We start from the raw sequence: 24,904 nt of genomic DNA, 5'->3' as shown, positions 1-24,904 counted from the left end.
GCCACCGCAATGGTATTGTTCTACAATAATATCCATTAGAAAGGCACAGAAGCTGCTTGGGGCTCACCTCTTGGATGTTTCTCTTTGCTCGACTGTCAGATGGATGCATCACTGTCCCCATCACTTTCACATTGCCACAGACAACTAATGCTTCATCCGGAGTGTCAGTGTTAATTCCTACCCGACCATGAGACACCACTGTCTCTGGGACATGCCCTCGCTGCCACAGGACATCATTATCATTCTCAAATTGCCCGGGGTTTGATGCCTAAAAAATGTTAGGTTTACAGATATGATAATATTAAAAGCATCCAGAACATTTGCTTCACAGGGTAAAAATGTCCACACTAAACATGTTACCTACTTTACATTTACTATGGTCAACTTTAACTTTTTCCATTGTCATTGTTATTTTCTATATTATATACTTTAAATTCAGTATTCTTATGTAAAGAAAGCATTTTAAGCATTTAAAGGCCTTTAATCTAAGGTATCTAAGAGGTGGAATAGGAGAAAACACTCATAAACACCAAAACAATTCTTAGAAATGACCACAAACATCTATTAATGCTTCATTCATTGGGTGTTAGGAGCACTTATGAGTGTTTATAGAAGTTTTCAAGTGTTTTAGACATTCGTGGGGCATTTAATGAGTGTTTTATCACTTTACAAACAATGCAGGATGCTGATCAAGAAAACTGTAGACTGTATCATTGGGATGATAGGGAATTTCAAACGTGTGTTTAAATGTTGACTAAAAAACTCTAGGGAAACAGTCTGTGTAGACTTAGCCTTACACAACTATATGTACAACTTTAGGAAACTTACTTTGTCTTTAATGTGTTGATTTAAAATTCTAGTCATATAATGTCTTGTTTACTAAGGTAACCTTACAGACTTGAACTGTAAGAAGTAGTAGTAAAGAGATAATATTTTTTTGTGTTTCACAGTAAGATTACTTCAAGATTGGATAAAGATCCCTATGCGTGGGGTATAGGGTTATGTGTCATAATACACATCACTGTATTAACTTTGCTCTAATCCATGCTCTAAATCTAGCATTATTATGTTTCTCTTGTATGTGTACCAGTTTTAAATGATAGATTTATAATTTAAAAAACATATATGTGATTTTAAGCGAGTATTTTTTCATTATTGATGAGGAAAATTAAACAAATAAAAGGGCAGCTGCTCCATAAACGTAAATAGAATAATCCAGACATCCTTAATCTGACCTTGTTTTATTATCATTGATCTGTCCATGTTTCAACCTTGCACTGTCAAGTTTAAGGTTAAAACAGGATTAGCATAATAAAATGTTTTATTTCCATCTGCCAGCTGTAAACCATTGCGAAAAACTCTGACATTTTTTTCTATCAAACCTAATTAGTTAATGGTCAGTGAATTGTTACCATTGACAATCTTTGCTGTCATTTGAATGGATATATTTTAAAAAAAAATTCACACATACAGAATGTAACAATGGTGGACTAGCTGCCATTAAACAGAAATGAGATGAGGTACATAAGTGTCAGGATTAAAGTAGAGATTTTTAAATGTTTTATTGAGAAACATCACTTCTATTTCAAATGTGATTTCACATGCTGTAAATGCAGTGTAAGGGAAATATATAAAATCTCACCTTGTAAAGAATCTAAGCCCTGGCATGGTGTCAATAGCTGCTGGCAGCACCATTTCTCTCATGGATTTACGTTTGTCTTGATGATTCAGTGAAGGAGGCAAATATTATTTCTGTTTACTTTAAGATAATGTTGGCCATTTTAAAGCGGACATGGCCCCCCCTGTCTGAATCATCAGCACAAAGCCTAGAGGCTGTGACCCAAGCAGGGTGCCATTCCCATCTTAGGGAATGACTAATTCTATCTAGTAATTCTAAGCAGAGTTTGAGCACACATCTAGTATAAAAATGGAAATTTAAAGCTTTTCAAGGCTGGAGAAGATACACTTTTATCAGTGAAGCTGAGTGATTCAGCAAACCTGGAATGGATCTGGTATAGAATTCAAAACATTTGCTAGCAAATGAGTTTGAAGAAATCCATTCCAGGTTTTCTGGATCACCCAGCTTCACTGATGAAAGTGTATCCTCTCCAGCCTTGGAGAGTTTTAATAAATCAGGCCCAAGTGGTCAAGTGCTTCAACAGGGTATTCACAAATGAGAAATTACAAAGTTATGCTTAGTTTAGTAGGTAAGTTTTGGACTAACCTACTGTAGATGTACAAGAATATATATATACTTGCCCTAACAATGATCCTTTCTGAGACATGGGCTGTGACCAGGGAGGACTCCTCATTACTTACAGCATACAGACCGACCACCAACATGAAATACCTGCATACACAATGGGAAAAGATTTGGTCTCCAATTTTCTTCAACAGGAGGTCATGTCACAGAAGACTATATTCCATATTTACGGAATTTGTTATATGAAGGGAAATCTTAACTCCAATACAGAAAGGAGAACTTGAAAATTGAAAACATTTCTGTAATATCCAAATTACTTAGTAATGAATACATTTTTACTAATTAGGATGATTTAACAATGTACAAAATATATAATTAGAACAAAAACCTTTAGCTGATAAAATACAGTTATTATAATAAATTGTTACCTCTGATCTGGATTTGGTTTTCCTTTTTTTCTCATGTTGTTTGCTGTCGTTTCACTAAAATGTAACCTTCCCAGTGTTACTTTAGTGACCTGATCTGGGGGTAAATTTACCCTATAAAGAAAAAAGAACATTGCTTTTTATACTACAGCATAATGGTTGATTTAAAAGCCCAAGTCTAGCCAAAACATTTAAATAAATGTTCTGTTTCTTGCTCTATTATGTTTTAGTGCAACCTGTAACTATCAGAGAACTTTTCCCTCTTCATTTATCAATGTAATAAAAGACAAGAATGTGAAGAAACTGAAGTCACTGTGAAAGGCAGAGACAGACATTCATTTTCTAGCTCAGTATATTTGTACTTTGTAATGTCATGCACACTGAACTAAAATGATAAAAGATGTTCTTCTCTATATTAGAGATGAGAGGTTGGAGAAATGCTTGTAGTCCAAAAAGGTATATTCACCTTGGTGCTTAGAAGGTAGTACGGATGTAATTGTAAATTACAATTGTAATTGTAAAATTTAGCTTTTGAGGTCAAAGAGAAAAACTTTTACAAAAAAAAAAGAAAAAGTTTACAAAAAAAAATCATATTTTCTGCAATTACAACCTTTTTTGTCTATGACCACCTATTTTTCCAGTATTGTTATCAACATTGCTGGGGAGGTCAAGGGGAACTGTGGGTGAAAAATGCATTTTAAAATCCAACTGGATGGTTAATTTGCAAAAGAATTTGCTTTAATAAAATAACAGTACTGCAAACAACATGTTTTGTCCCAAGACTATTAGCAATATTCCTTTAAGTTATAGTCAAATCAACATGAAAAACTTTTCGTACTGTATTTTAATGGGGAATATACAGCTAGGGATAATAATGTAATAAAAACAATTTTATTCAAGTTCCTAGATGTAAATTCATTATCAAATACATTGTCCAATCTTGAAAATCCGTGCCATAAATCATTCAAAAGTTTGATGTATTTTGTTACCATTGTTTCCTTCACTTACAAGTGTCCCAGTACTAGGGATGAGCGAGCGAGAATATTAAGTTCGATCTCGCAGCACATCGGGCCTTTCTCGCTTACCGAAAATGAGAGCGAGAACGGCCTTCTGATCCGCCGAGAGGTCAAGCTCCCGCCGAACAGGAGGATTTCCAGGGCTGCATCATCAGCCCAGGAAATCCTCTGCGATCCCAGGGCACCAGAGGTTAATGAACCTCCAGTGCCCCTGGGGATCGCACACACTTCTCAATGAATACAGCCACAGAAGTCTAAAATGTGACTTGTATTATAGTGCAGACTTTTTGTATTGTTGCCTGAGATTTAGGATTTGTGTAACCCACAATTAGTGAGAGGCTTAAAGCATACATATAATTCATTAAGCTTTAAGTTATCATTATCTGCTTCATTTTTTTTCATTTAAAGTTTATTTAAAGAAATCAGTGAAAGAATACATACAAAATGAGACATGAGAAAAGCAACATATTAATAATGACATGGTAGGTATCTTAGAAATAGTATCATGCAATGTAGTTACAGCAGTTGTGTATATTAACAATTGCACAATACCCATCTGCTTAATTTTAAGCCACCCTCATATACAAAAGTTGATGTATTATTCATTCTTAAAGGCATCTGTCATGAGACGTACACATAAGCTGCCATTACTAACCTCCTGCTGGATATGCAAGTTATATCATGTATCATAATTAGAGTTTTACATGTATTGCTAAGATTAAAATAAAAGCCATCTTATTTTTCATTCTTCATTGGCATCCTCAACTATTGCGTCTCAAGCCTTCAGAATCTTGGTTACTACCGCCTACTTGCTTGTTAAGTTGTCACTTCTAAAATATCTGACTCTAACATGTATGTTACCAGAAAAAAATCCCAGGAGGTGGTAGTGATATAAAAAAAACATGACGGTTCATGCCATGCATAATAAATGACATTATTATCAATTTTCTTGGAGAAAGGTATATATACATTTTGCATTCTTTAATAAAACAGATATGCCTAGCAACTTTATATCTGAATAGAAGATTAGAAAGATACCTACGTAACAGGATTGAAAGCCCTTTTGCTGCGATCTGATTGAGACTGTTCAATGGTAATTGTCTGGTTCATAGCTTCAACCTAAATGTGGGTAAAAAACATAGTTGGATCTTTTTCAGTAGCAAACTAAGGTATAGCACATTAAAATGTGCCTAATGCCATTACATTATATTTAATCATTTTTAACTTTTTTGTTCATTATTCATCCCAATCTTCAATTATGCTTTCCTATATGACATACCAACCAGCAGCATACTTATATGATAAAAAAGGAGTAAACAATAAAAGTTTCTTGTTGTAATTATTGAACAACCTTGGATAGCCATAGGTAGTTCTGTTGATCTCCCAAATACAACTGTTGAAAAAAAAAAATCTCTTTATGTGCCATAGATGTTTATTTAGCTAATATGCCAGCAGCATCCGAGGGCATGTACTTCCAGCTTGTACTTCCAACAAGCTGGAAGCTGATGGCTTAGACTTGATATAACCCCTAAATATTTGTATTTCTTATTTAAAAACCAATCATGCATGATCTTTTAGGCACCGTGTAATTATGGCTTTGGTCAAAGTGTTTCATTGATATTATAGATAAATAAAGCAATTGCCTAGAATAATTTGTATGGTCTATGGTATTGGTCATTCACCAGAGAACAAATAGATGCATCTCTATGATCGTTTATTGTATTATAGGCTAAATCATAAAATATCTAATAATTGTATCTGATAAATAGATCATGTTTAGCTGCACAGTCCTAAATATTAAAGACTAATATTTCCAGATGTACATCCAATGTAATTCCCCAGTAATGATTTGATCACATGTTTTAGCATTTTGCCCCCAGGATGTAACAGCTTCAGAAGTTCAAACAGGATAGGTTATTCAAGGCATCTGGAAATTGTCCATTCCCCTTTTGTGCTGTGTTAGAAAACCACGATGGAACTTGACAGAGACTTTTTAAAACATAGTTTGCTTATATACTAATAAAAGGCCTACGGACTTCTGTAATGACACCTTACCTTAACACCGAACACTTTCAAATAAAAACGTTCAATTGGACTGAAGCCCATTTGTGTTTTGATATATTTTGGATGTCCAAGCACTCTGATATGCACAGTAACCTGGAAATGGTTCTTCTTCTGACATACAAAGGCATCATCTACTGTAGAAAAGTTGAATCCTTTGTCTGTGATTACTCGGTACCCCAAAGCAGGACTGGAAAAAAGAATAAATAAAAAAATGAATGTTCTGAAAAAAAACACATAGACAGTAGACTCTTCAGTGGACGTGCTAGTAATAGTCATGTTCTACCCTTTTGCCTTGACATTCAGAGGGCAATTTAATTCAAGAAAACATTTGTCCAACTGTGTGTCTATTCCAGTTTACAGTTTAAAACAGTATAATCTGTCTGGTTTAACTGCAATGTTTTTTTTTACCAAGCCCTGCTCAATAGGAGCATTGGTTTCCATACATTGCATTGATAATGCATTGTGATCAACTAACACCTGAATGCAGTTTGGTATACATGCCATTATAATATATCTGTAAATCATTTGCTATAAATGTATAGTTGACCTATGGGCAAAAAGAAGTTATTTGCATGGTTCAGCCCACTATCCTTATTTTAGGCCCTCTTGATTGTTTTGGATTTCTGATAAAAGTGAACACACAAATATCTTTTCGCTCCTGCACTTTAGACTAGTTTGGTAGATGACTTTTTGATTGTTTTATGCCTATATACCATAATCTCTCTGCCTATATGGTCTAGGACAGAAATGGAAGCCATGGAATAGCCTGTTGTGATCTTTACAATCACAATAATGCAGTGATGAATAATGTTAAGCCCGGAAAAACCTATGCTAAACCCTAAAAAGCCTCAGACACACCAGCTTTTTGACAAATACCATACTGCTAGATATCTAATGTGGACCATCATGAAGAAATGCTTATGTGTAAGTTTATGCTTACCTTTTTCATTCCCATCCTATATATTATTTGTGTATAACAAAACTTAGAGGCTATACTTTGCCAGTCTAGGCCAGGCTTAATTTATTTATTTACAATACTTTTATCACACTTACATTATAAACATGTTGGAGGTGAAAAGTATACATTACTTGTTTTATATGCCTATAAACCTTTTCTCTAGGTGCATTGGATGAGGGAAACGTTTGTAATAGAAACAAAACAAACTTACATTGGTTCAGACAGGCCCTTGTACAGGGTACTCCAATGTGATGTCTGGTAAGGCCTCCATGTCAATGACTGATAACATTTATCCATTGGAGACATTGCTTGCCCATCACTTTCATAGTCATGAACTTCCATAATACAGTCTGCAGGTGGCGCTGCAAGGAAAATGGAAACTTTAAAGTGGAAAAGGTATACCTTTGTTACAATCAAGTGTCAATCTGGAGGTGTAAGATTTCCTAGGCAGGCGCCTACATGTGATTCCATTGCCAGTCCATTTATTTATTTATATATATATATATATATATATATATATGCATATATGAGCAGGCAACACCCATATCTAACAGTATCAATCTGTTCCTCTGGCCTACAAGAACAATCTGTTGCTCTGTTAATTAGGTATGTGATAGCAACAACAAAATCAAGAAATTATGCTTTTTATTAAGCTCATCAGGTATACACTAATATATACAAAGAGAAAAAGGGCTTGTAACAAAGTAGCAACATTTGTCAATCTTAAATGAACATGAGCAGCACATAACATTTGTGACAATGTTTAAAATCACACAAAATTACTTTGTCTTGTCTCGATACTCCATGACTGCTGCCATTTTTCTCTATCTTCTAACTGAGAATATTTCCGCTTCTTTGATGATGAAAATGAATTCCTTAAAAATAATGAAGAACATTTACATTATTTACAAGGCAGTATGTATAGCACAAGGTTATTAAGGTTTGGACATTTAAACACACCGATGGTGCCATCTAGTGCCAGTTAGGAATTATTTCGTTCTTGTACAGTAACACATTCTGCTCAGAAACTCATTTCAACTACTCCTACATTGAACCACAAAAAAGAAAAAAACTTTTTACGAACTTCCATTCAAGATTCTCTATTTTAGAGATTAAAAATATTTTTTTTAGAATCCTAATAGGTAAAATGTGTGCAATATGCACAAAATGCTCTTTAATGTTAATGTGCCAACACTAGCCATATAACTGTTTGGTTTTATGGCTTCTGAAAATGGGTTGCCTGTTTCCAAGGTATTGCATGCTTTCATACCCATGAAAACTGAATATCAGCCCCCCTAATAAAAACCTGTGCTATGTTGAAGGGATTTTCCAAGGCTAGAAAATAGTTTATTTAGAGAAATATGTGCCATTAAATGCCTACATTATGTAAATAAGCATTATTATTATTACACCGCTACTATAAAGCGCCAATATATTACACAGTGCTTAATAGTCATGTCACTAACTGTCCCTCCAAGGAGCTCACAATCTAAAGTCCCACCATAGTCATATGTCTTTAGTTTAAGGTCAATTGTGGGGGGAGGCCAATTAACCTAACTGCATGTTTTTGGAATGTGGGAGGAAACCCACACAAACACAGGGAGCACCTGCAAACTCCTTGCAGATAGTGACCTGGCAGAGATTCAAACCTGGGACCTAGCGCTGCAAAGCCCAGAGTGCTAACCACTAAGCAACTGTGCTACCCTCTAACAAGTAGACCTTTTTGGCCAAACTGCTATTAATCAGAAATGTAATAAGGAAGCTGAAATATTGTATCATATCTCCATTTAATCGTATGTTTAAAGCTCAGTCCAGTTGTTTAGAATGGGGACAGGTTATAGCCCCTTAGTCCTTTTTGTGCTGCCTGTGCCCCTGTTATATTACTGCTTACACCCTACCAAAACAAGAAGCAATGAGATCTCCTTAATGTGCACACAGCCAACAATAAAAAGCAATGAAAAAGGATACCCTTCTCCACACTATTAAAAATATACTTTAAGGAATACCATTGGAAAGAGTTTTTGCTTTGTTCCTGTCTTGGTCACCTGACCACAGAAACTCAGCGGAAACATTTTAGAACTCTATGGCACCCTCAATGTGCAGGTTGACAAGTGATCAGAAGTTTCCTTTAAAAGGGAGTTATGGATAAAATGAATCAGAATGTGAGCTTATGCCCAGTTACACCTGAGCAAACTAAGCCACCCCTCTGCAGATGGAAATGGCATCTGAGCCAATACAGGGAACACCAATTTAAAAAAAGGGGTGGTGTGGTGTGTGGGAACATCTAGCAAGGGGAGCTTGAAAATGCACCAAAGGACGCTAGAAATAGGGAAAGGTTTTGGCAGGCTTTGTTAGCAGAAATCCACCCACCACCAACTCCTTAATACATAATCCATGACAAACTATCATCCGGCTGGATGAATGCACAGCAGGAGTCTTATGTTACTAGAGCCGTGCAGTGTTACACAATTACAGTACTACTATGCTTCTTTGTTGTGGACATAATTATTACACCATTAAATTACCCTCTAAGTGCCTAGAACTGTCTTTTACGAAGTGATATATCTGAATAAAATAGCTTTACAGGTATTTTCCCTGAATAATATATGTTCAACAATAACATAACCACATTGACAACAGTTATCCTTATCAGAAATTGTCTGTAAAGATGGTTGCCAAGATCTACCCAAACACTGTGAACACCCATTGGAATAATAAAAGTAATTGGGCCTGATTTATTAAAGCTTTTCAAAGATGGAGAGGATACACTTTCATCGGTGAAGTTGAATGATCCAGCAAACCTGGAATGGATCTAATATAGGATTTAAAACATAAATAACTTTGAAGAAATCCATTCAAGGTTTGTTGGATCACCCAGCTTCACTGATAAAAGTGTATTCTCTCCATCTTTGAAAAGCTTTAATAAATCAGGCCCATTCCATTTAAGGTTCACTGAACCCTACACATAGCACTCTACCTAGAACACCTATAGAAGCCAGTAAAGCAGTAAGATAAACATTTGTATGTTTATCTGAATCAATCCAATGGATGTGGCAGTTGATAAGGTAGTAACCAGGAGGAAGACCAAATCTTTACAGTAAAGCAGTAAGTCTGAATAAAAACAGAAGCTTCATATAGTATATATCAGCCAAGGAAAAAAGAAAAGATATTATATGTATGAGGTGTAAGATGGTGGGCCTAAGCCTTGCTTTAGTGGCAGTTCAACCTTTCTCCTACATTTTGGTATAACACTGTAGGAGGTAGGTAAAATGTGTAATTAATACATCAACTAGCTGATAACCTGGCATTGCCTGGGTATTTATTTATTGCAATCTTATATTATACAGGAAAAGGAATCAAATAAAGCTATAGTGATTTTCTTGTCTACAGTGTTGTTTCATTTTTTTGCCTTTGATTGCACTCGGCCAATTGCCTTACGTTTTCTTGAAGGCATTATTACAGTATATGTAATATATATTATATGTAAAAATACAAGCAAAAGGCACACTATCACTGAGCAATACATACATACATACACACATACATACATACATGCAAATATAGCTCTGACATATACCACAATGCTGTTCAAAGATCAGCGGTGCACTCACATGAATCTGAGTCATATGTCTACCAAGTTTGGTTTAAATGTCTCGATGCGTTTCCGAGTGATGACATACACACATACATACACACATACATCCAATTTGATATGTTTAGATTTATATAGTTCTGACATATACCATAGTGCTGTACAATGAAACACTGCGCTAGACCCATCAGTCTTTGTACAGAGGAGCTGACACTCTAATGTCCCCCCACAGTCACACACTATTATTATACATTAATATACCTCTGACATATACCACAGTGCTGTACAAAGATCAGCGCTGTCATATGTCCAGCAAGTTTGGTTTAAATGTCTCTTTGGGTTTCTAAGTGATGGTGGAACATAGCAAGTTAGGTTGAATTGTCTTCAAGCATTTCCTAGTGTTTACCAAATATAGCTCTGACATATAGCACAGCGCTGTACAAAGATCAGAGGTGCACTCAAATGAGTCTGAGTCATATGTCTAGCAAGTTTGGTTTAAATGTCTCTATGCGTTTCCGAGTGATCAACAAATAGCAAGTTTGGTTGAAATGTGTCGATGCGTTTCCTAGTGATGACATACATACATACATACATCCAAATATAGCTCTGACATATAGCACAGCGCTGAGGGTGTCATGGGATAAGTGTGGATTTTATATTACAAGTTTTTACCAGCAGTTTTCTAACAGTACAAACTATTAGATGACAGATGATAGGATGGAAAACGCTGTACTGCTTGCTTTCGTTCTCAGTGATAAGTATGAGGCAGCGGGGGCAGAGAACTTCTACCCTACTACATATCAGTATATCTATTTCAGAAGGGAGATACTATTTAAACAAAGAAAAACAAATGATCATGCAAAGTGCATCACTGCTAGCTTTTAGGAAGCTTTTAAACATATATGATGAAACAGAATACAAATATTGACACACAGTGTTGACTGATTTCTGATAGTTAAACATATTGCTATTACCGGTTGTCTGAGGATAGTCTCTGATCAGCATATGGATAGTTATATTCCATGCAGGGGATGTTAGGGGAACTTGGCCACATACTGCCCTGGTTATTAACTTTCATGCAGCTTTCCTGTGAAGTAGAATGGACGCTTGATGCAGAGTTTGGAGACTGTTCCATGTAATGGTAGGATCCAGAGGACTGCATTGGAAGGGACGGTTGAAACCCATTTGGATAGGCATGCATTATACCTATAAGAAACACAATTGTTACTAGTATGCAAATGGAAATATATTTACATCAAATGTGTAACATTTCTGTTCAAATATGTAGATCAAATCTAACTGAATGTAAAGCATTGTTCTGCCGCAAACTCAAACACTTGTATTTAAGTGCTTTTTGCATTTTTTATATCTTTAAAATAATTACAAATATAAAATATTTACAAAAAATAAAAACAAGATTACTCCACTGTTTGGCTATTCTTGGATTGCCATAAGATTTAAAGCAAATGTTATTGGGTTATCACTACATAGAGAAAATATACTAAATATGGATACTTTTAAAGTTTTATAAAGCAAACAAAGAAACAAAACAAAATGTGAGCAGGCGGGTTCTTTATTGCAAAAGGGGCGCGCTATGTCTTTTCTGCAACAAAAAAAACGTACCCGTCTGTTCACAGTCTTTTGTTGAAGGTACCCTAAGCTGCGTATACAATCTTAACATTAAAAAACATGATCCTGTCAGGAATGAATAAACTATTGTGCACAGGTGCAAGAGCTATATCATTCCAGCCTGGCCAATCAAGTTTGCTGAAAACTTGAACCCGGAAGAAGACTGGGTTATGTCAGTGCTAGCAATGGAGCAGGGAGAGGAGAGCTTTGTTCTTCTTTAATGTACACCTGCTATACCATCACAGAGGTATGGAAGCTGTCATTGCTGAACTGTTTTTGAAGGTGCATGTTCCAGGGCTCTCATTCTTATCCTTTCTATACTGTCTGGAACATCATGTGCATATTAAGTGTCCAGCACTGCTAAAAGTATGTTTTGCCATGGTCAGTAACTCATTACTTACATAGAAAAAGTAAAAAAAGAAATGTTATACAGACATTACAGCATAGGCATTTCAAACTACTTTGCCAATAACCATTTCAGAGAAAAGAAGACACAACAAAATGTTTGTGTGTACAGGCTGTCAAGTAACTGATCAGGAGACAGTGTAAATAATTAAACACTGACTGCATATGATCCTTGCACATCTGCTAGTCCTTTTCTGCGGGCATTAAGATTTAATCAAGTGAAACTGCCTGTCAGCTCTAGTTGATGCATAACGTCCTCAAGGTAGAATCTAATATAGCTAATGCATGTAAATTGCAAATAAAGAAATAGATAAATACATTTGTTGAACTTGAAAGGGTAGATATTAGGGGCCTGATTTATTAAAGCTCTCCAAGACTAGAGAGGATACACTTTCATCAGTGAAGTTGGGTGGTCCGGTAAACCTGGAATGGATCTGGTCCAGGATTCAAAACATTTGCTAGCAAATAGCTTTGAAGAAATCCTTTCCAGGTTTCCTGGATCACCCAGCTTCACTGCATGAAAATGTATTCTCTCCAGCCTTGGAGAGCTTTATTAAATCAGCCCCTAGGTGTCCAAGTGTCAGTATCTGTATACACTTATCACATAAAAACTACCTGCCTAATATTACGTAGGACCCCCTTATGCCCACAAAACACCCGCACCTATGGAGACTTCAAAATGCCTTTAAAGATGTCCTTTTGTATCTAGCACCATGACAATGCAGCAGATTATTTAAATAGCGCACCCTTTCCCTAATAGCCAGTCGTAGGCATTTTAGTAATGTGTTCCGTGGGATCTGACAAGACAGGCTAGCCACACGCATTAATAAACTTTGGGTGCCCATGACCCTGTTGTTAGTTTGCCAGTTGTCTATTCTTTGGAAGGTAATAATCACTGCATACTGAAAACCTACTGTTTTGGAGATGCTCTGACCCAGTCTTCTGGCCATTACAATTTGGTCCCACATCACTTTTATGGTGTCACCTAGAAGATAGCATTTGTTTGTTTGTTTCTGTATCGGTAAACCAGCTGTCAGAGCCTGTAAATTCTTGGCAGAGAAAGCTCACATCTACTAAGTGAAATTGAAGTTGCCACTGTTGACATTCTTCTAAAAAGCCACTTGTCCTGAGGCCTTGAAGTCAAAATGCACAATCTATATGTTTACTGGCTTACAATTATTGTGTACAGTACTTTTTTAGCCATGGACATACACCCAGATACGAACTCTTCATTCAGATTTCAGTTGCTACATATGTATCCTGGGTTAATGACTCAAAATACATTGAAGCTAGAGAATCAACATGACAATCAGGCAACTATACTTCTTGAAAGAGCAAAGAAGTTAACAGGCTTCAATGAACAAATCCTTCAACATGTTTAAAGATAAATACTGATTGTTTTTTATGCTTGTTCACCCAGTGTTGTCTACAATCAACACAATTTCATAGTTCAAAATCTAATACAACAATATGTCCTGGTTCACTCTGATCCTACACCAACCACTACAGCACAGAAACTTCAATGCATAGGTTTACTCCCAATGGAAGCAGACAATTTGATTTCAAATAACAAAAATACAACAAACACAACAAATACAACAACAAATACCCAATCTATATATATATATATATATATATATATATATATATATATATGTGTTGTGTATGTGTAGCACTTCAAACAAATATCACTATAACATAAATTGAAAATCACGCAATAAATTCCATCACAAGTTCTTAAACAAAACCCCAACAAAATGTGGTATTCAATAATATTCACATGAACAAGCAAGCCAAAACCAGGCCACCTTGTGTCTTTCCATCCTAAAGGAATTCACCTTTTATTTTGGACCTCTGCTATTTTAGCAGTAAGGCCAAAGATCTCTTTGTTCCAAATTCAGAGTGGAACTCCCCATTACTCTTTTATATTAGTAGTTTATTGTTAAGTTACTTTACCATTGATCTGTGGTGGTGAACATGGCTCTGATCCAGAGTCAGGAGGTGAATCCGGTAATCTGGGTTACATAGAAATGCATTAATACAATATACCTAATTATGTAACATTATTTTTGTACAATATGCACTAACACATTGGCAGTATGCATATAGATACTAACAATAAAGTACTCTGACTTTTCTACTAATGTAATAAAACTAGGTTGGGTACCTGCCCCCGGCATGTTACTGAACAGTAAAGAATCAGCAGATGGAAGAGCTCATGTTTCTGTTACTCTTGACCTATCAGCATGTCACTTGTTCGTACAGAAGCACTACGGCACATCAGATTTGCCCCTTTGTATTATGAGCTACTTGAACATGCAAAGGTGAGTGGGGACTCCACACTGAAAACATGGACAGGGACAAATCTGGGATTTAGTAAAGTGATCTCCTAGTTGGGGAATACATATAAGACATATAAAAAATCAGGGGATTTTGGTGTATTGACCCTTTACAAGAATGAGAAAACTTTTCTATCCAAAATCTTAATTTCTATGATCCTTCTACAAACACAACAAAAAATTATTTTTCAAATATGTGTAGGTAGACTGGTATTCTAAACAGTAAGTATTCCACTATGAAGTGAATGTGATGACAGTATTACATTACATAATATTGGTAATAAAAAGATTTATGGTGCGTCTATTTCCTAGAATGCAATTTCTTTCTTTTCCTGGCTTGTTTAGAGCTATGTAAGACAATTCTGAGGTTAAAGGTAAGTTTAAGCAACAGTTTTGGTTAGGAACAGGAAATTCATTATTTGAAGGATTACCATGTGAAAAAGCCTACAGAAAGAAAAATAAAAACTAACACAGCCCTCTCATCTAAGGAGCAGTTGGCTTGTTTTATTAAAGCTCTCCAAGACTGGGGAGGATAGACTATTCATCAAATCTGGAATCAGGCCCAGTATGTGGACATTTAAACAAGTTTTGGGTTTAGATAAACTTTATCTTATCACCAAGCAATAACACTTGGACATACAGTTGATCAGTAATGAGATCAGGTAATGTATTCACATTGCATCTATCAGTGTGTAAATACTAAATCCACTTTTGACATAGCCACATTTTGAATTATTATTTCCAATGTTAATTTTTCCACCAAGCAAGACAGCTTCAACTTATTCTAGCTTCTACACATGGTTTCCTGCAAAACTGTTTTTAGATTAAAAAATGTTGATGTCCTATTGCTAGTTATTCAACAAAGACAAAATGCATCCATGGAACAGCTTCTGTAGTGTTTCAGTAGTGTTTCAGTCTGATTTACAATACTGTGTTCTTGCTTCTGATAACAAATAAAATAAAAGGCTAGACTCAGTATAATAGATTCTGACATTTCAAAGTCCTTAAACTTTGCTATGTTCCATATTCTGAAATGAATCAACTCAACTCAAGTAGAAACCCTATATTCAAATTAATTAGAATTAAAGAAAGAATGTTACTTACAGTACCCCAAAAGCAAAGTCATTACTGATGTACTCTTCCAGCATGCTCGTATCCACCATTGGGTTATCCAAAGCTCTGTGTACATCTTGCCCTGAAAAACCATTTCTTATGTTTAAATGTACATAAACTAGACACTTACATCAGTGCCAGCACAAATTATCTTGTGGGTTATAAGCAAGACTGTACTCAACGGGGTTTTGGAAATTCAGGGTAGAATACATAACCAAAAAGCTAACACTCAGTACATGGCAAATTCTAAAACAATCAACTGGCCCACCCTTTATGCAGGCCTATGTGAAAATATTACAAAGCAATTTGTGTTCCAATTCTAAACAACTACTGCAAAATGCATCATCACATACAAAATGGAACAATGCAGGATATAAAACATAAAGCACAGTATATCTAATTAGACAGCGTGGAATTGTACAGCACAGAACACTGAATCAGGACATGCAGAATAAGGAACATGCATTAAATTATTACTAAACTATCTTAGTCTCCTGCCACATTAACAGCAACTTGCCATCAACAATATCACTTAAAACAGGGGTCCCCAACCTGGTCCGTGGCCCACTAGTGCTTACTAGGCCATCTGATAGGTGGGCCATGGCTCTGGCTGGTGTACCCCCCAATGCAGTCAGGAGAAGGATCCCGCTGGGGGGGGTGCACCAGCCTGAGCCTTGGATCACGTCTTCGGCATGCATTGCATGCTTAGGGTAGTGGGCAGGTTGTGTCTTTGGCTCAGAACTACGATGGGAGAGTGGGTGGGTTCTGGCATCATGACACCACTGTGGGGGAAGTTTGTTCCCCATTGAGTGACAAATGGTTCCCCGCGCATGCGCAGTCAGGAGTCCGTGCATTTAGTGGTCCACAAGCTCCAAAAAGACTGCTTGTTCACCTACAAATGGCTCCCATAATAAAGAAAGACGGTGAAGCATACTTACCTAGCTTGTCAGCAACAAATTCATTGATATGATGGGGCCCTAAAGAACAAGTTTATCTTTTTCTAAACATTACTTTTGAAACCCTCCTAAACTTTTTCTTATCCACAGACCACTAAGGTGTCCACATTGCATGAGATGTAATTCATTTTCACTATATATTAGGAATTGAGATCCTCAGTATACAGCATCATTCAAGTCTCTAAAGATTTAATGCTCAGGCTCAATGCTGAAGGCAAATTTATCCAGGGAAGGACCAGAATTGACCACTGTGATACAGTAACAGATAAGCAGCTGGAGTGGGTGGAGGTTAGTTACTAAAATAGTCATAATAGGACTGGGTTAATTATGATTAAAGAAAACTGATCCTATTCATAAATGGTGTATGTTAACCTAGAAATTGACATGCCGGTGGTCCTGTGGCCAGATTGTTGCTGATGCACATCCATAAACAACTTTTATGCTATACCATAGGAAGTGTGGTTAAATCATAGGTAAAATGCCAGACGTTTTGTGCCTACAGATGCCCAATATGTAAAGCAGCAGTGAAGAATGAAATGGCAAACATCACTTTTACTCACTTCTAAACAAGTGCTCGGAATTAGTGTGCTTAATATGACTTGTAAAGTTATTCAAGTCAACTGATGAATTTTGAAACTTGAATTTTCAGTTTTCATGATTTAAATTTAAACAATTTAAAAAATCCCTACATGCAATATTTAAAATACACAAAATTGTATGAAATACCATGAATCTTGTAAACCCAAAGGATACTGAAGTGTGGAGAAAAATGGCAACAGACACAATATAAAGATATTATTTCCACTGACACACAAAGCTGTGATCTAACTACAGAACTTTACCTATTTACTTTAAATTTGACCTGTGGATTTGAATTTTGCTCGGAAGATTATGATATCCCTTCTCAGGGCCTACTGAATCAGCAGTAATATTGTCATTTCTCAAAAACAAAGTAACACACATATTGATATTTTTTAGGCCAAACAAAACTTTCTTTTGGTACAATCTTCATAAAAAATATTTGATCTTATTTGCAAATCTACGCTATAAACAAACTAATTCCTAAAACTGAAAACTACAAAGGTTTACAAAAGTTAGATTTTATTGAGATATCACCAATTCACCAAAGATTTAGGCTATTTTCAGACCTATGATGAGCTGCTGTAGGATCACCCTCAATCTCAGCTTCTCTTGTTCATATGAAAAGAAGCGTTTGGTGTTTTTTTTTTTTTTTCATGCAGCTGCAGCAGATTTCAGCATGATTTGCAAAGCCATGTGTTGTATTTGGCCACATGGTTGTGACTCGAAGATGTGCGCATGCAACTGCATGCAACCTAAAATAAAGATCTGGTTCAACATTAAAAAATTCCTTCTCCCCTGAAACAAAAGTTAAGCTTTCCAACAAAGGAAAACAAATCAGTTATGGATGTGAGAGCAGCTAAAATGAATACTGAACTCAAATTAACCACAAAATAAAATATAATAGAGATATAAGATAATAATATGATAATATCAAAAAGGCAGCAAAGGGGTTGATGTCTCAAAGAACTCTCTTAAACATAAATCTAAAACTCACAGATTCATTTATAACTCATGGTAGCAGTGACCCCACCCTCAGCTGTAATTAACATCTCATTCAGTTTTAGATTTTAGGAAAGCTTTTCCTTGCCAAAGACGAATCCCTAACATCAGAGATTTTTGCCAGCATTCTAATAAAATACTGACCTAGTACTGAAATGTATATAAACCCTAACAATTAACTTTTCCTATATGGCTCCTATTGGTCTGATAAATATACCACTGAATGTGCTTTGTTATTTCTGACAAATACTTGACATAAATTACTCTTGTTGCTGACTTTTTTCAGCTATATTGCTCTTGGCTGTTCTTGGAAGTCATGTAGTCTTGTCTTGTTTTGTTGTCCTGATATAGAAGGATGGGTGAGCATGTGTGAGCATATGAAAACCCTAAGCAAAGGAGATGTAATGTAACTGCCACACCTAAGGACAGGTATGCTGCAATACATTCCATTCCAATATTTGGCTCTAATTCTGCCTAAATCACCTTGCATTGGCCAGACCTGATTTTGCTGATAAACTGCTCAGTAAGCAGTCTGGTGGAATTAAGGTAATATAGGAAGCCATTTATACACACTGCTGAAACAAAAAATACGGTGCCTTGCCTATCTGTGCAATGTGGCAATTGGATGCAAGCCACAAGATTGGCTGTACATCATTTACAACTCCTCTGGCAAGTAATTAAAAAAATCTTACGATTTACACAGTATTTATAGATGTTTAATTAGAATGCTGCTTTTAATTACTTATAGAGGCTTATTCATTAAACACACAACTATTCCTGATTAAACATCTTTAGCACTGGAACCCTATTGGTCAATTAATTTCTCCGTAACCATTCCAAGATAAATCTGTTTTAATGCTCATCCACAAAGAGGCAAGAGGGATTTCCTGCACAAAACAGCTACATGTGTAATACATAACAATAAATGAAACCTTTGTAGCATGTAAATTAAATATATAAATCATAAATAATCCAGTCTGATGGCCAGAATATTTAAACCACTTCATCCAAACCCACACTGTCTTGCACCTGCCCCAGGCTGTGGCTGGACAGTAAAAGAAGAGGCAACATAGTTATATGTCCATCTCTCTATTAACAGGTGAAATGATTGGTTCCTTGTACTATTTTCTCTTACATTAAATTCCTGCAGCAAAGGGATTGTAACAGGCTAAATTTAAGCACATACACTGCTAACATTCAATAAATATACATTTAGGCAATGTTCAGACTGGTGGTAAGATTGCAAGGCAGTAGCCAATTCCTCACTTCTGAACTGCTTCCTCGGGTATGATGCTATGTAGCATATAGCATCTTGCCCGTGGCCACCTAAAGAGAATGAATGGGGTTCGGTAGTGCTAGCTGCTGTGATATGTTGAAATGCTGGTGCAGTAGGCCGAATACCTAACACAGGAATGTCTGTTCCCGCAGACTGTCTGATCCTAGCCCTAATTTTGGATTATTGATTACAGAGCTGCACTTATTTCAGTGTTGTGTGCACACTTTCTGTGTTATAATGCAATTGTCAATCCTGGTTAGTATATAAAAAATTCCAACGCAATTAGTGTCTGTTTACTGCAGAGTAGGATGGGATGAGTAACTGAGAAAAGAAAACCGTCCTATACCTGCTGTGTTGCCAGCCCGCAATAAAACCTAAGATCTACAGATATTTTTCTGTACTTACTGTACATACACTTTAAAAAGTGACTGCAATTTAACAGTGGACCATGTCTTCCATACAGATTGTAGGCTCAGGGCTGAGTATGAGCCTGCGATGGGTTGGTGGGCAGGTTCTGTCATTATGATGTCACTCTGTAGGAAGTTTCTTCCCCTTTGAGTGGTGTCAGGAGTCCCTACATTTAGTGGTCCGTAGGTCACAAAAGGTTGGCGACCACTGAACCATAGTTATGAATGAATAGGTCATCAGTTAGGAAGTCATGTCTTCTGGTCCTCTCTATGGCCTTCATGGTCAAAAATTGTTTTTTTACTCCTGTTTATTGACTCAACATTTTTTCATGTGAGTTAATGAGGTGTTTTACCTGATTTATTTACCTCCCTAGCATTCTAATTCTGTCCAAATTTCTGTGCAAAAAGCGTTAAAATTTTTTTGCATAGAAATTTATTTCACATTGTACATTGGCTATAATTCTTAGGCAAAACGCACCAAAATATTTCCAATAGGTAATAAATTTAAAAAATATATATAAATATAGTTAAACATGTAAAATAACTGTACTGTAGCATATATAATATAGTTATTTATATATATTATATGAAGATTTCTTTGTATTGGACTTTGTTTTGAATTTCCCACCAGGACCGACGTCACCAGGAAACACCGCAAATCTTGCGACTCTGCAGTTCGCGGTTGTAGCTGGAAGAAGACAGACATGTCCCCGGGACCTGCAGCAACCAGCAGGACGCTGGGGGACAGCGACCGAGCAAGGTATGTGGGTTTGTTTGCACCTAAAATCCCCCCCGACTCATACTCGGGATTACCGCTAGGGAGGTTAAAGTTCTCCAAGACTGGAGAAGATACCATCGGAGAACCTGGGTGATCCAGCAAACCTGGAATGGATTTCTTAAAAATAATTTGCTATTAGTAGGCTAGTGTTTTCAATCCTGGACCAGATCCATTTCAGGTTTATTAGTCTATATAAAGGCGCATCATAATACAGGTAAGTATTATAGGATTACTACATAACACAAAGTATGGGGAACAATGCTAATTGATAACTAAGTAGAGGATGCTAGCATCTCAGAGGATCCCTGGCTGGGTCAATAGGTATTTTTGAACTTAAGAACTTGAATGAGTGTCAATAGTATAGTTCAGCGGTCTCCAACCTATGATCTAGAGAAAATTTTGGTTGTCCGCGGCTCTGGCTGGTGCTCCCCCCCCCCCCCCAGTGGGGTCAGGAGAAGGACCCCGTTTGGAGGGGCACACCACACAGAGCCGCAGACCATGTCTCCCATAAGCATCGTAGGCTCAGGGCATTGGGCAGGTTGTGTCTCTGGACAGGTTGTGTTTCCTATTGCAGACTCAGATCTGCGATGGGAGAGTGGACAGGTTCGGGCATCATGATGTCACTATGGGGGAAGTTTCCTCCCCTTTGAGTGACTCATGGCTCCCCGCACATGCGAGATCCGGAGTCCATAAATTTAGTGGTCCATGACGTCCAAAAGGTTGGGGACCACTGCTATAGTTACCAATCAAAGGAAGGAAATTAGAGATACTAATTTTTAGACACATTCTAACTGAACAAGCTGTGACAACTTAATGGTGTGTGTCTGATGCAGGACAACTGCAAGTCAAATGCAAATGCCAAAAAAATTGTGATCTCAAAAAAGTTTCTAAAAAATGTCAAGCTGATGACAGGTCCAAATCTATCACAGTTTATGCAAAAAAACTGAACATCCAGTCCTACATTATTTATTCCATATGTTGTAAGGACTACAGCAAACTTACAATTTACCTACATGGCAACTAATAATAGTAAGCTAAGACAAATCAGGTAGGAGCCTTTCACCAACTTTATTCTACACCCAGTTACACCTAGAGAAATCATAACTAGCCTTGACCTCCATAACCAAGCCTCCCTGCTACGTTAGCAGCTGCCTGCTTTAAGTAGGTTGTACAAAGTTCGTCATTTTAACCTGGGACACTTTAGATATTCACGTGGGGTAAAGACAGAGAATATAACACTGTATAACATGATAGTTGGATTTGTATAAATATTTTTGGAATGTTGAGAGTTAAAACTTTGAGCACTCTAACATAATAATTACTTAATAATACAGGAAAGAAGCAACCTGTTGTTACTATGGAAACCTAGAATCCTACTTATGTAGGCGTTGTAGCACAAATGTATATTTTGTAAAAATAAAGTTAGAAAAGTGTATTTTTTTATCAGGAAACATACTTCCAGGAAAAATATTAAGAAATATTAGAATTTGGTTTTTAACCAAAAACACATTTCCAACATAAGTTATAGTGAAAGTGTGAAGAAAAAAATATGATTTGTATATTTCAAAATAGGACAAACTTTAAGATTAAAGTGGCTTCACATAATGTATAAATATGTAATGGAATAAGTGTATTATGTAGGTGTAGCTACCAATGTACATTTAGATTTTTGGTAGGTAATCTACATTTGCAGGAGTTTCTGAGCACATTTAATCTGTGTTAAAGAAATGTATAGGTAATGGAAAATGCTAGTTGTTTGAACCAATCACTTACTGTGCTATTGACTTATAACAGGCATTTAACCAGAAGTTAGAACTTTGGGTTTGGATACTGGTTCTGGGTCTGTAATTTAAATTTAATTAAAGTCAATATCCAAGTTTCTGGTAATATTTAAAGGGCAGAACAAGCAGATAGATACCCTTTGAAAATAGAATATATATATGATATTGATGATGACCCACATAAACACAAACCAGATTTCCAGATTTTGTTAAAACGATCTAACATGATCAGACAGTACGTATTGTGCTAGTGCAGGACACACATAAAGCCTTTTGTAAAAATGTAAATTTTACCTTCAAAGAACTGCTGAAGTGCTTCATTTTCGCCCACAACATCCAGTCGATCCATATTGGTGTCCTGAAGTTTCCTTGACAAGCCTTTTGAGAAGATACTGTGATGAATTAAAGATCCACAATCGATTTTGCTAGGCCATACTTCCAAAGTGAAGCTATCTTACGCACAATCATGTCACTGTGTGGTAGAGCAGATAAACTGCTGAAGATCAGGTCCAGTAGAAAACGTTTTTACCTTAGTGAATTCATCCTTTTATAAAATATCTGCAAATTACAATTGAATATATATTTCTTAGGTAAGGAGACGTAGCTGTTTATTTCACTGAGAACTGCAGATTACTCTATATCCATCCCTTCCTGGTTGAAGGACCTTTACCCTATGTGTTCTGCTAAGCACATGCGTAGACAGCAGAGTAATAACCATTAATTCTTATCTAACGTTTGTCCTTCCATGCAGCAAAACAATTTTTACAATATATGCTATCAAGAATCATGATACGCCTCCTCAACTATTGGTTGGATGGCGCTAAAGTAGTTTAATGCTTCAGCAAAAGTAACACAGTTTTTTTATTGGTCATCCAAGAATCCTCATTGGATGTAGAGGGCAGCTTCTTAAAACATGTGGACATTACATCCACATTAACATAAGAACGACACCATCGTATCATGTCATTTCAATCATTTACTAGTGATTCACAAACTTTCATGCCTAAAAACCAGCACAATAAAACATCAACCATATGGCAAGTATAGAAGCCATATACCTATATGCCATTGGGAATAATGTCCACAAATCAACTACATAATATGGGTTTGAGATACATGTAAACTCTAGTAACCCTAACAATAAATAACTTCATAATTTACTTTTTTTCTTCAATAAACGGGTTTAATAATTAATAGTTTACTAATTATTTACTCTTTAATGAGACCTTATTCAGCCTAATAATATTCCAACACTAACACTGCATATGATTGCTTGTTTGCTTTGTCAGGGCATTGTTTTATTTCTAGGGTGTGTTTTTATTTTATTGTTGGTGCAGAATGATGAGCAGTGCCTTAGTCAAAGCCATTTCTTGCTAGTCCAATATCTCTTTTAAGTAAAAAAAAGTTACTTACAATACTAGAATCACCATGGTACAAAACTGCAACTTTCTATGTAAGGTAAAAAAAAAAAAAGGAAACATTCTTTATTAAGCTTAAATAGTCGCTGTCACCAATAATTCAGGTAAAACATGGACATGTCTGGTATTTTTTATGTTCACTTTTTCCTTTCTTTCAATTTTTCATTGATCAGTAATGTGTCATTTAACTGTAACAGCAGTACCCTCACTACCAATAATATCCCTTTCCTCTCCTGGGAATATCAAAGTACTGTTTGTGCTGGCCAAGCTCCTCCACCCCTCACCTTATAGATGCCCTTTTTTATATGGATATTGAGGAAGTAGCGAAGGGGAATATTATAGAATGTTACCTGTGTGATTCAAGCTAGCAGAGCCCAGTAGCAGCCTAATAACTTTAGATATGTACATAGGAGGGACCTTTACAAGCAAACAACATGCACAAGTAAAAAGTAAATCATGGAATGATTTTTGTTGAAATACCTGGTCTGGCGACAATTTCCTAGTTCTAATGTTTAATATGAAAACTGCCTTTTCAAAAAGTTTGCAAAAAACGAGGTTTTCTTTTTTAGTTTTTTTTCAGTTACCAGGTTATCAATAATTATGGCTGTAACATAAAATAACATCATGGTTTTTTAAATGTGGTCATAATATATTATGGTATAATATAATTATATAATAAAATAGTAATAATAAAAAAAAGGATGATGTTAGGTTGAGTAAATAGGTACCACTAATCACCACATCACTTAAAAGCTTTTCACTAGAATTTGCCTTCCACTTATCTGCCACTAAGGCAGCACAAGAAGTGCAAAGCGCACTAACCTTTAGAAAGCAACTCTGCATTTTTAGATTTATTAGAGTACATGATTATCAATATTAAAACTAAGCCTGGCCAAGTAGGAAATGACCTCAAGGTAACTGCTATTCAATATATTTACTATCATTCAGCTCTTGCTTCTGTCC

At 36.2% G+C, this 24,904-nt stretch overlaps 1 protein-coding gene across 2 annotated transcripts in view; it reads right to left on the bottom strand.

The window, feature by feature from the left end:
* Positions 1–23,151, bottom strand: part of MYRFL (myelin regulatory factor like) — a 50,241-nt gene extending 27,090 nt beyond the window's left edge. Inside the window, exons 1-11 of one of the 2 annotated variants that reach the window (XM_072401356.1) lie at positions 22,818–23,151; positions 15,736–15,826; positions 14,249–14,307; positions 11,233–11,464; positions 7,450–7,541; positions 6,878–7,028; positions 5,700–5,895; positions 4,687–4,763; positions 2,632–2,742; positions 2,260–2,350; positions 68–268 (exon numbers count right to left, since the gene is read on the bottom strand). In XM_072401356.1, the coding sequence (XP_072257457.1) occupies positions 68–268; positions 2,260–2,350; positions 2,632–2,742; positions 4,687–4,763; positions 5,700–5,895; positions 6,878–7,028; positions 7,450–7,541; positions 11,233–11,464; positions 14,249–14,307; positions 15,736–15,826; positions 22,818–22,872 (1,356 nt within the window). In that variant the 5' untranslated portion in view covers positions 22,873–23,151. The remainder of the gene's footprint in view (positions 1–67; positions 269–2,259; positions 2,351–2,631; positions 2,743–4,686; positions 4,764–5,699; positions 5,896–6,877; positions 7,029–7,449; positions 7,542–11,232; positions 11,465–14,248; positions 14,308–15,735; positions 15,827–22,817) is intronic. The other variant, XM_072401357.1, reaches the window with a different exon arrangement.
* Positions 23,152–24,904: the final 1,753 nt, after the last annotated feature.

This window comes from Pyxicephalus adspersus, chromosome 2 (genome assembly GCF_032062135.1).
Source record: "Pyxicephalus adspersus chromosome 2, UCB_Pads_2.0, whole genome shotgun sequence".
NCBI lineage: Eukaryota > Metazoa > Chordata > Amphibia > Anura > Pyxicephalidae > Pyxicephalus > Pyxicephalus adspersus.
Note: the sequence above shows the minus strand (reverse complement) of the source record. Positions and strands in the feature narration are given on the sequence as shown.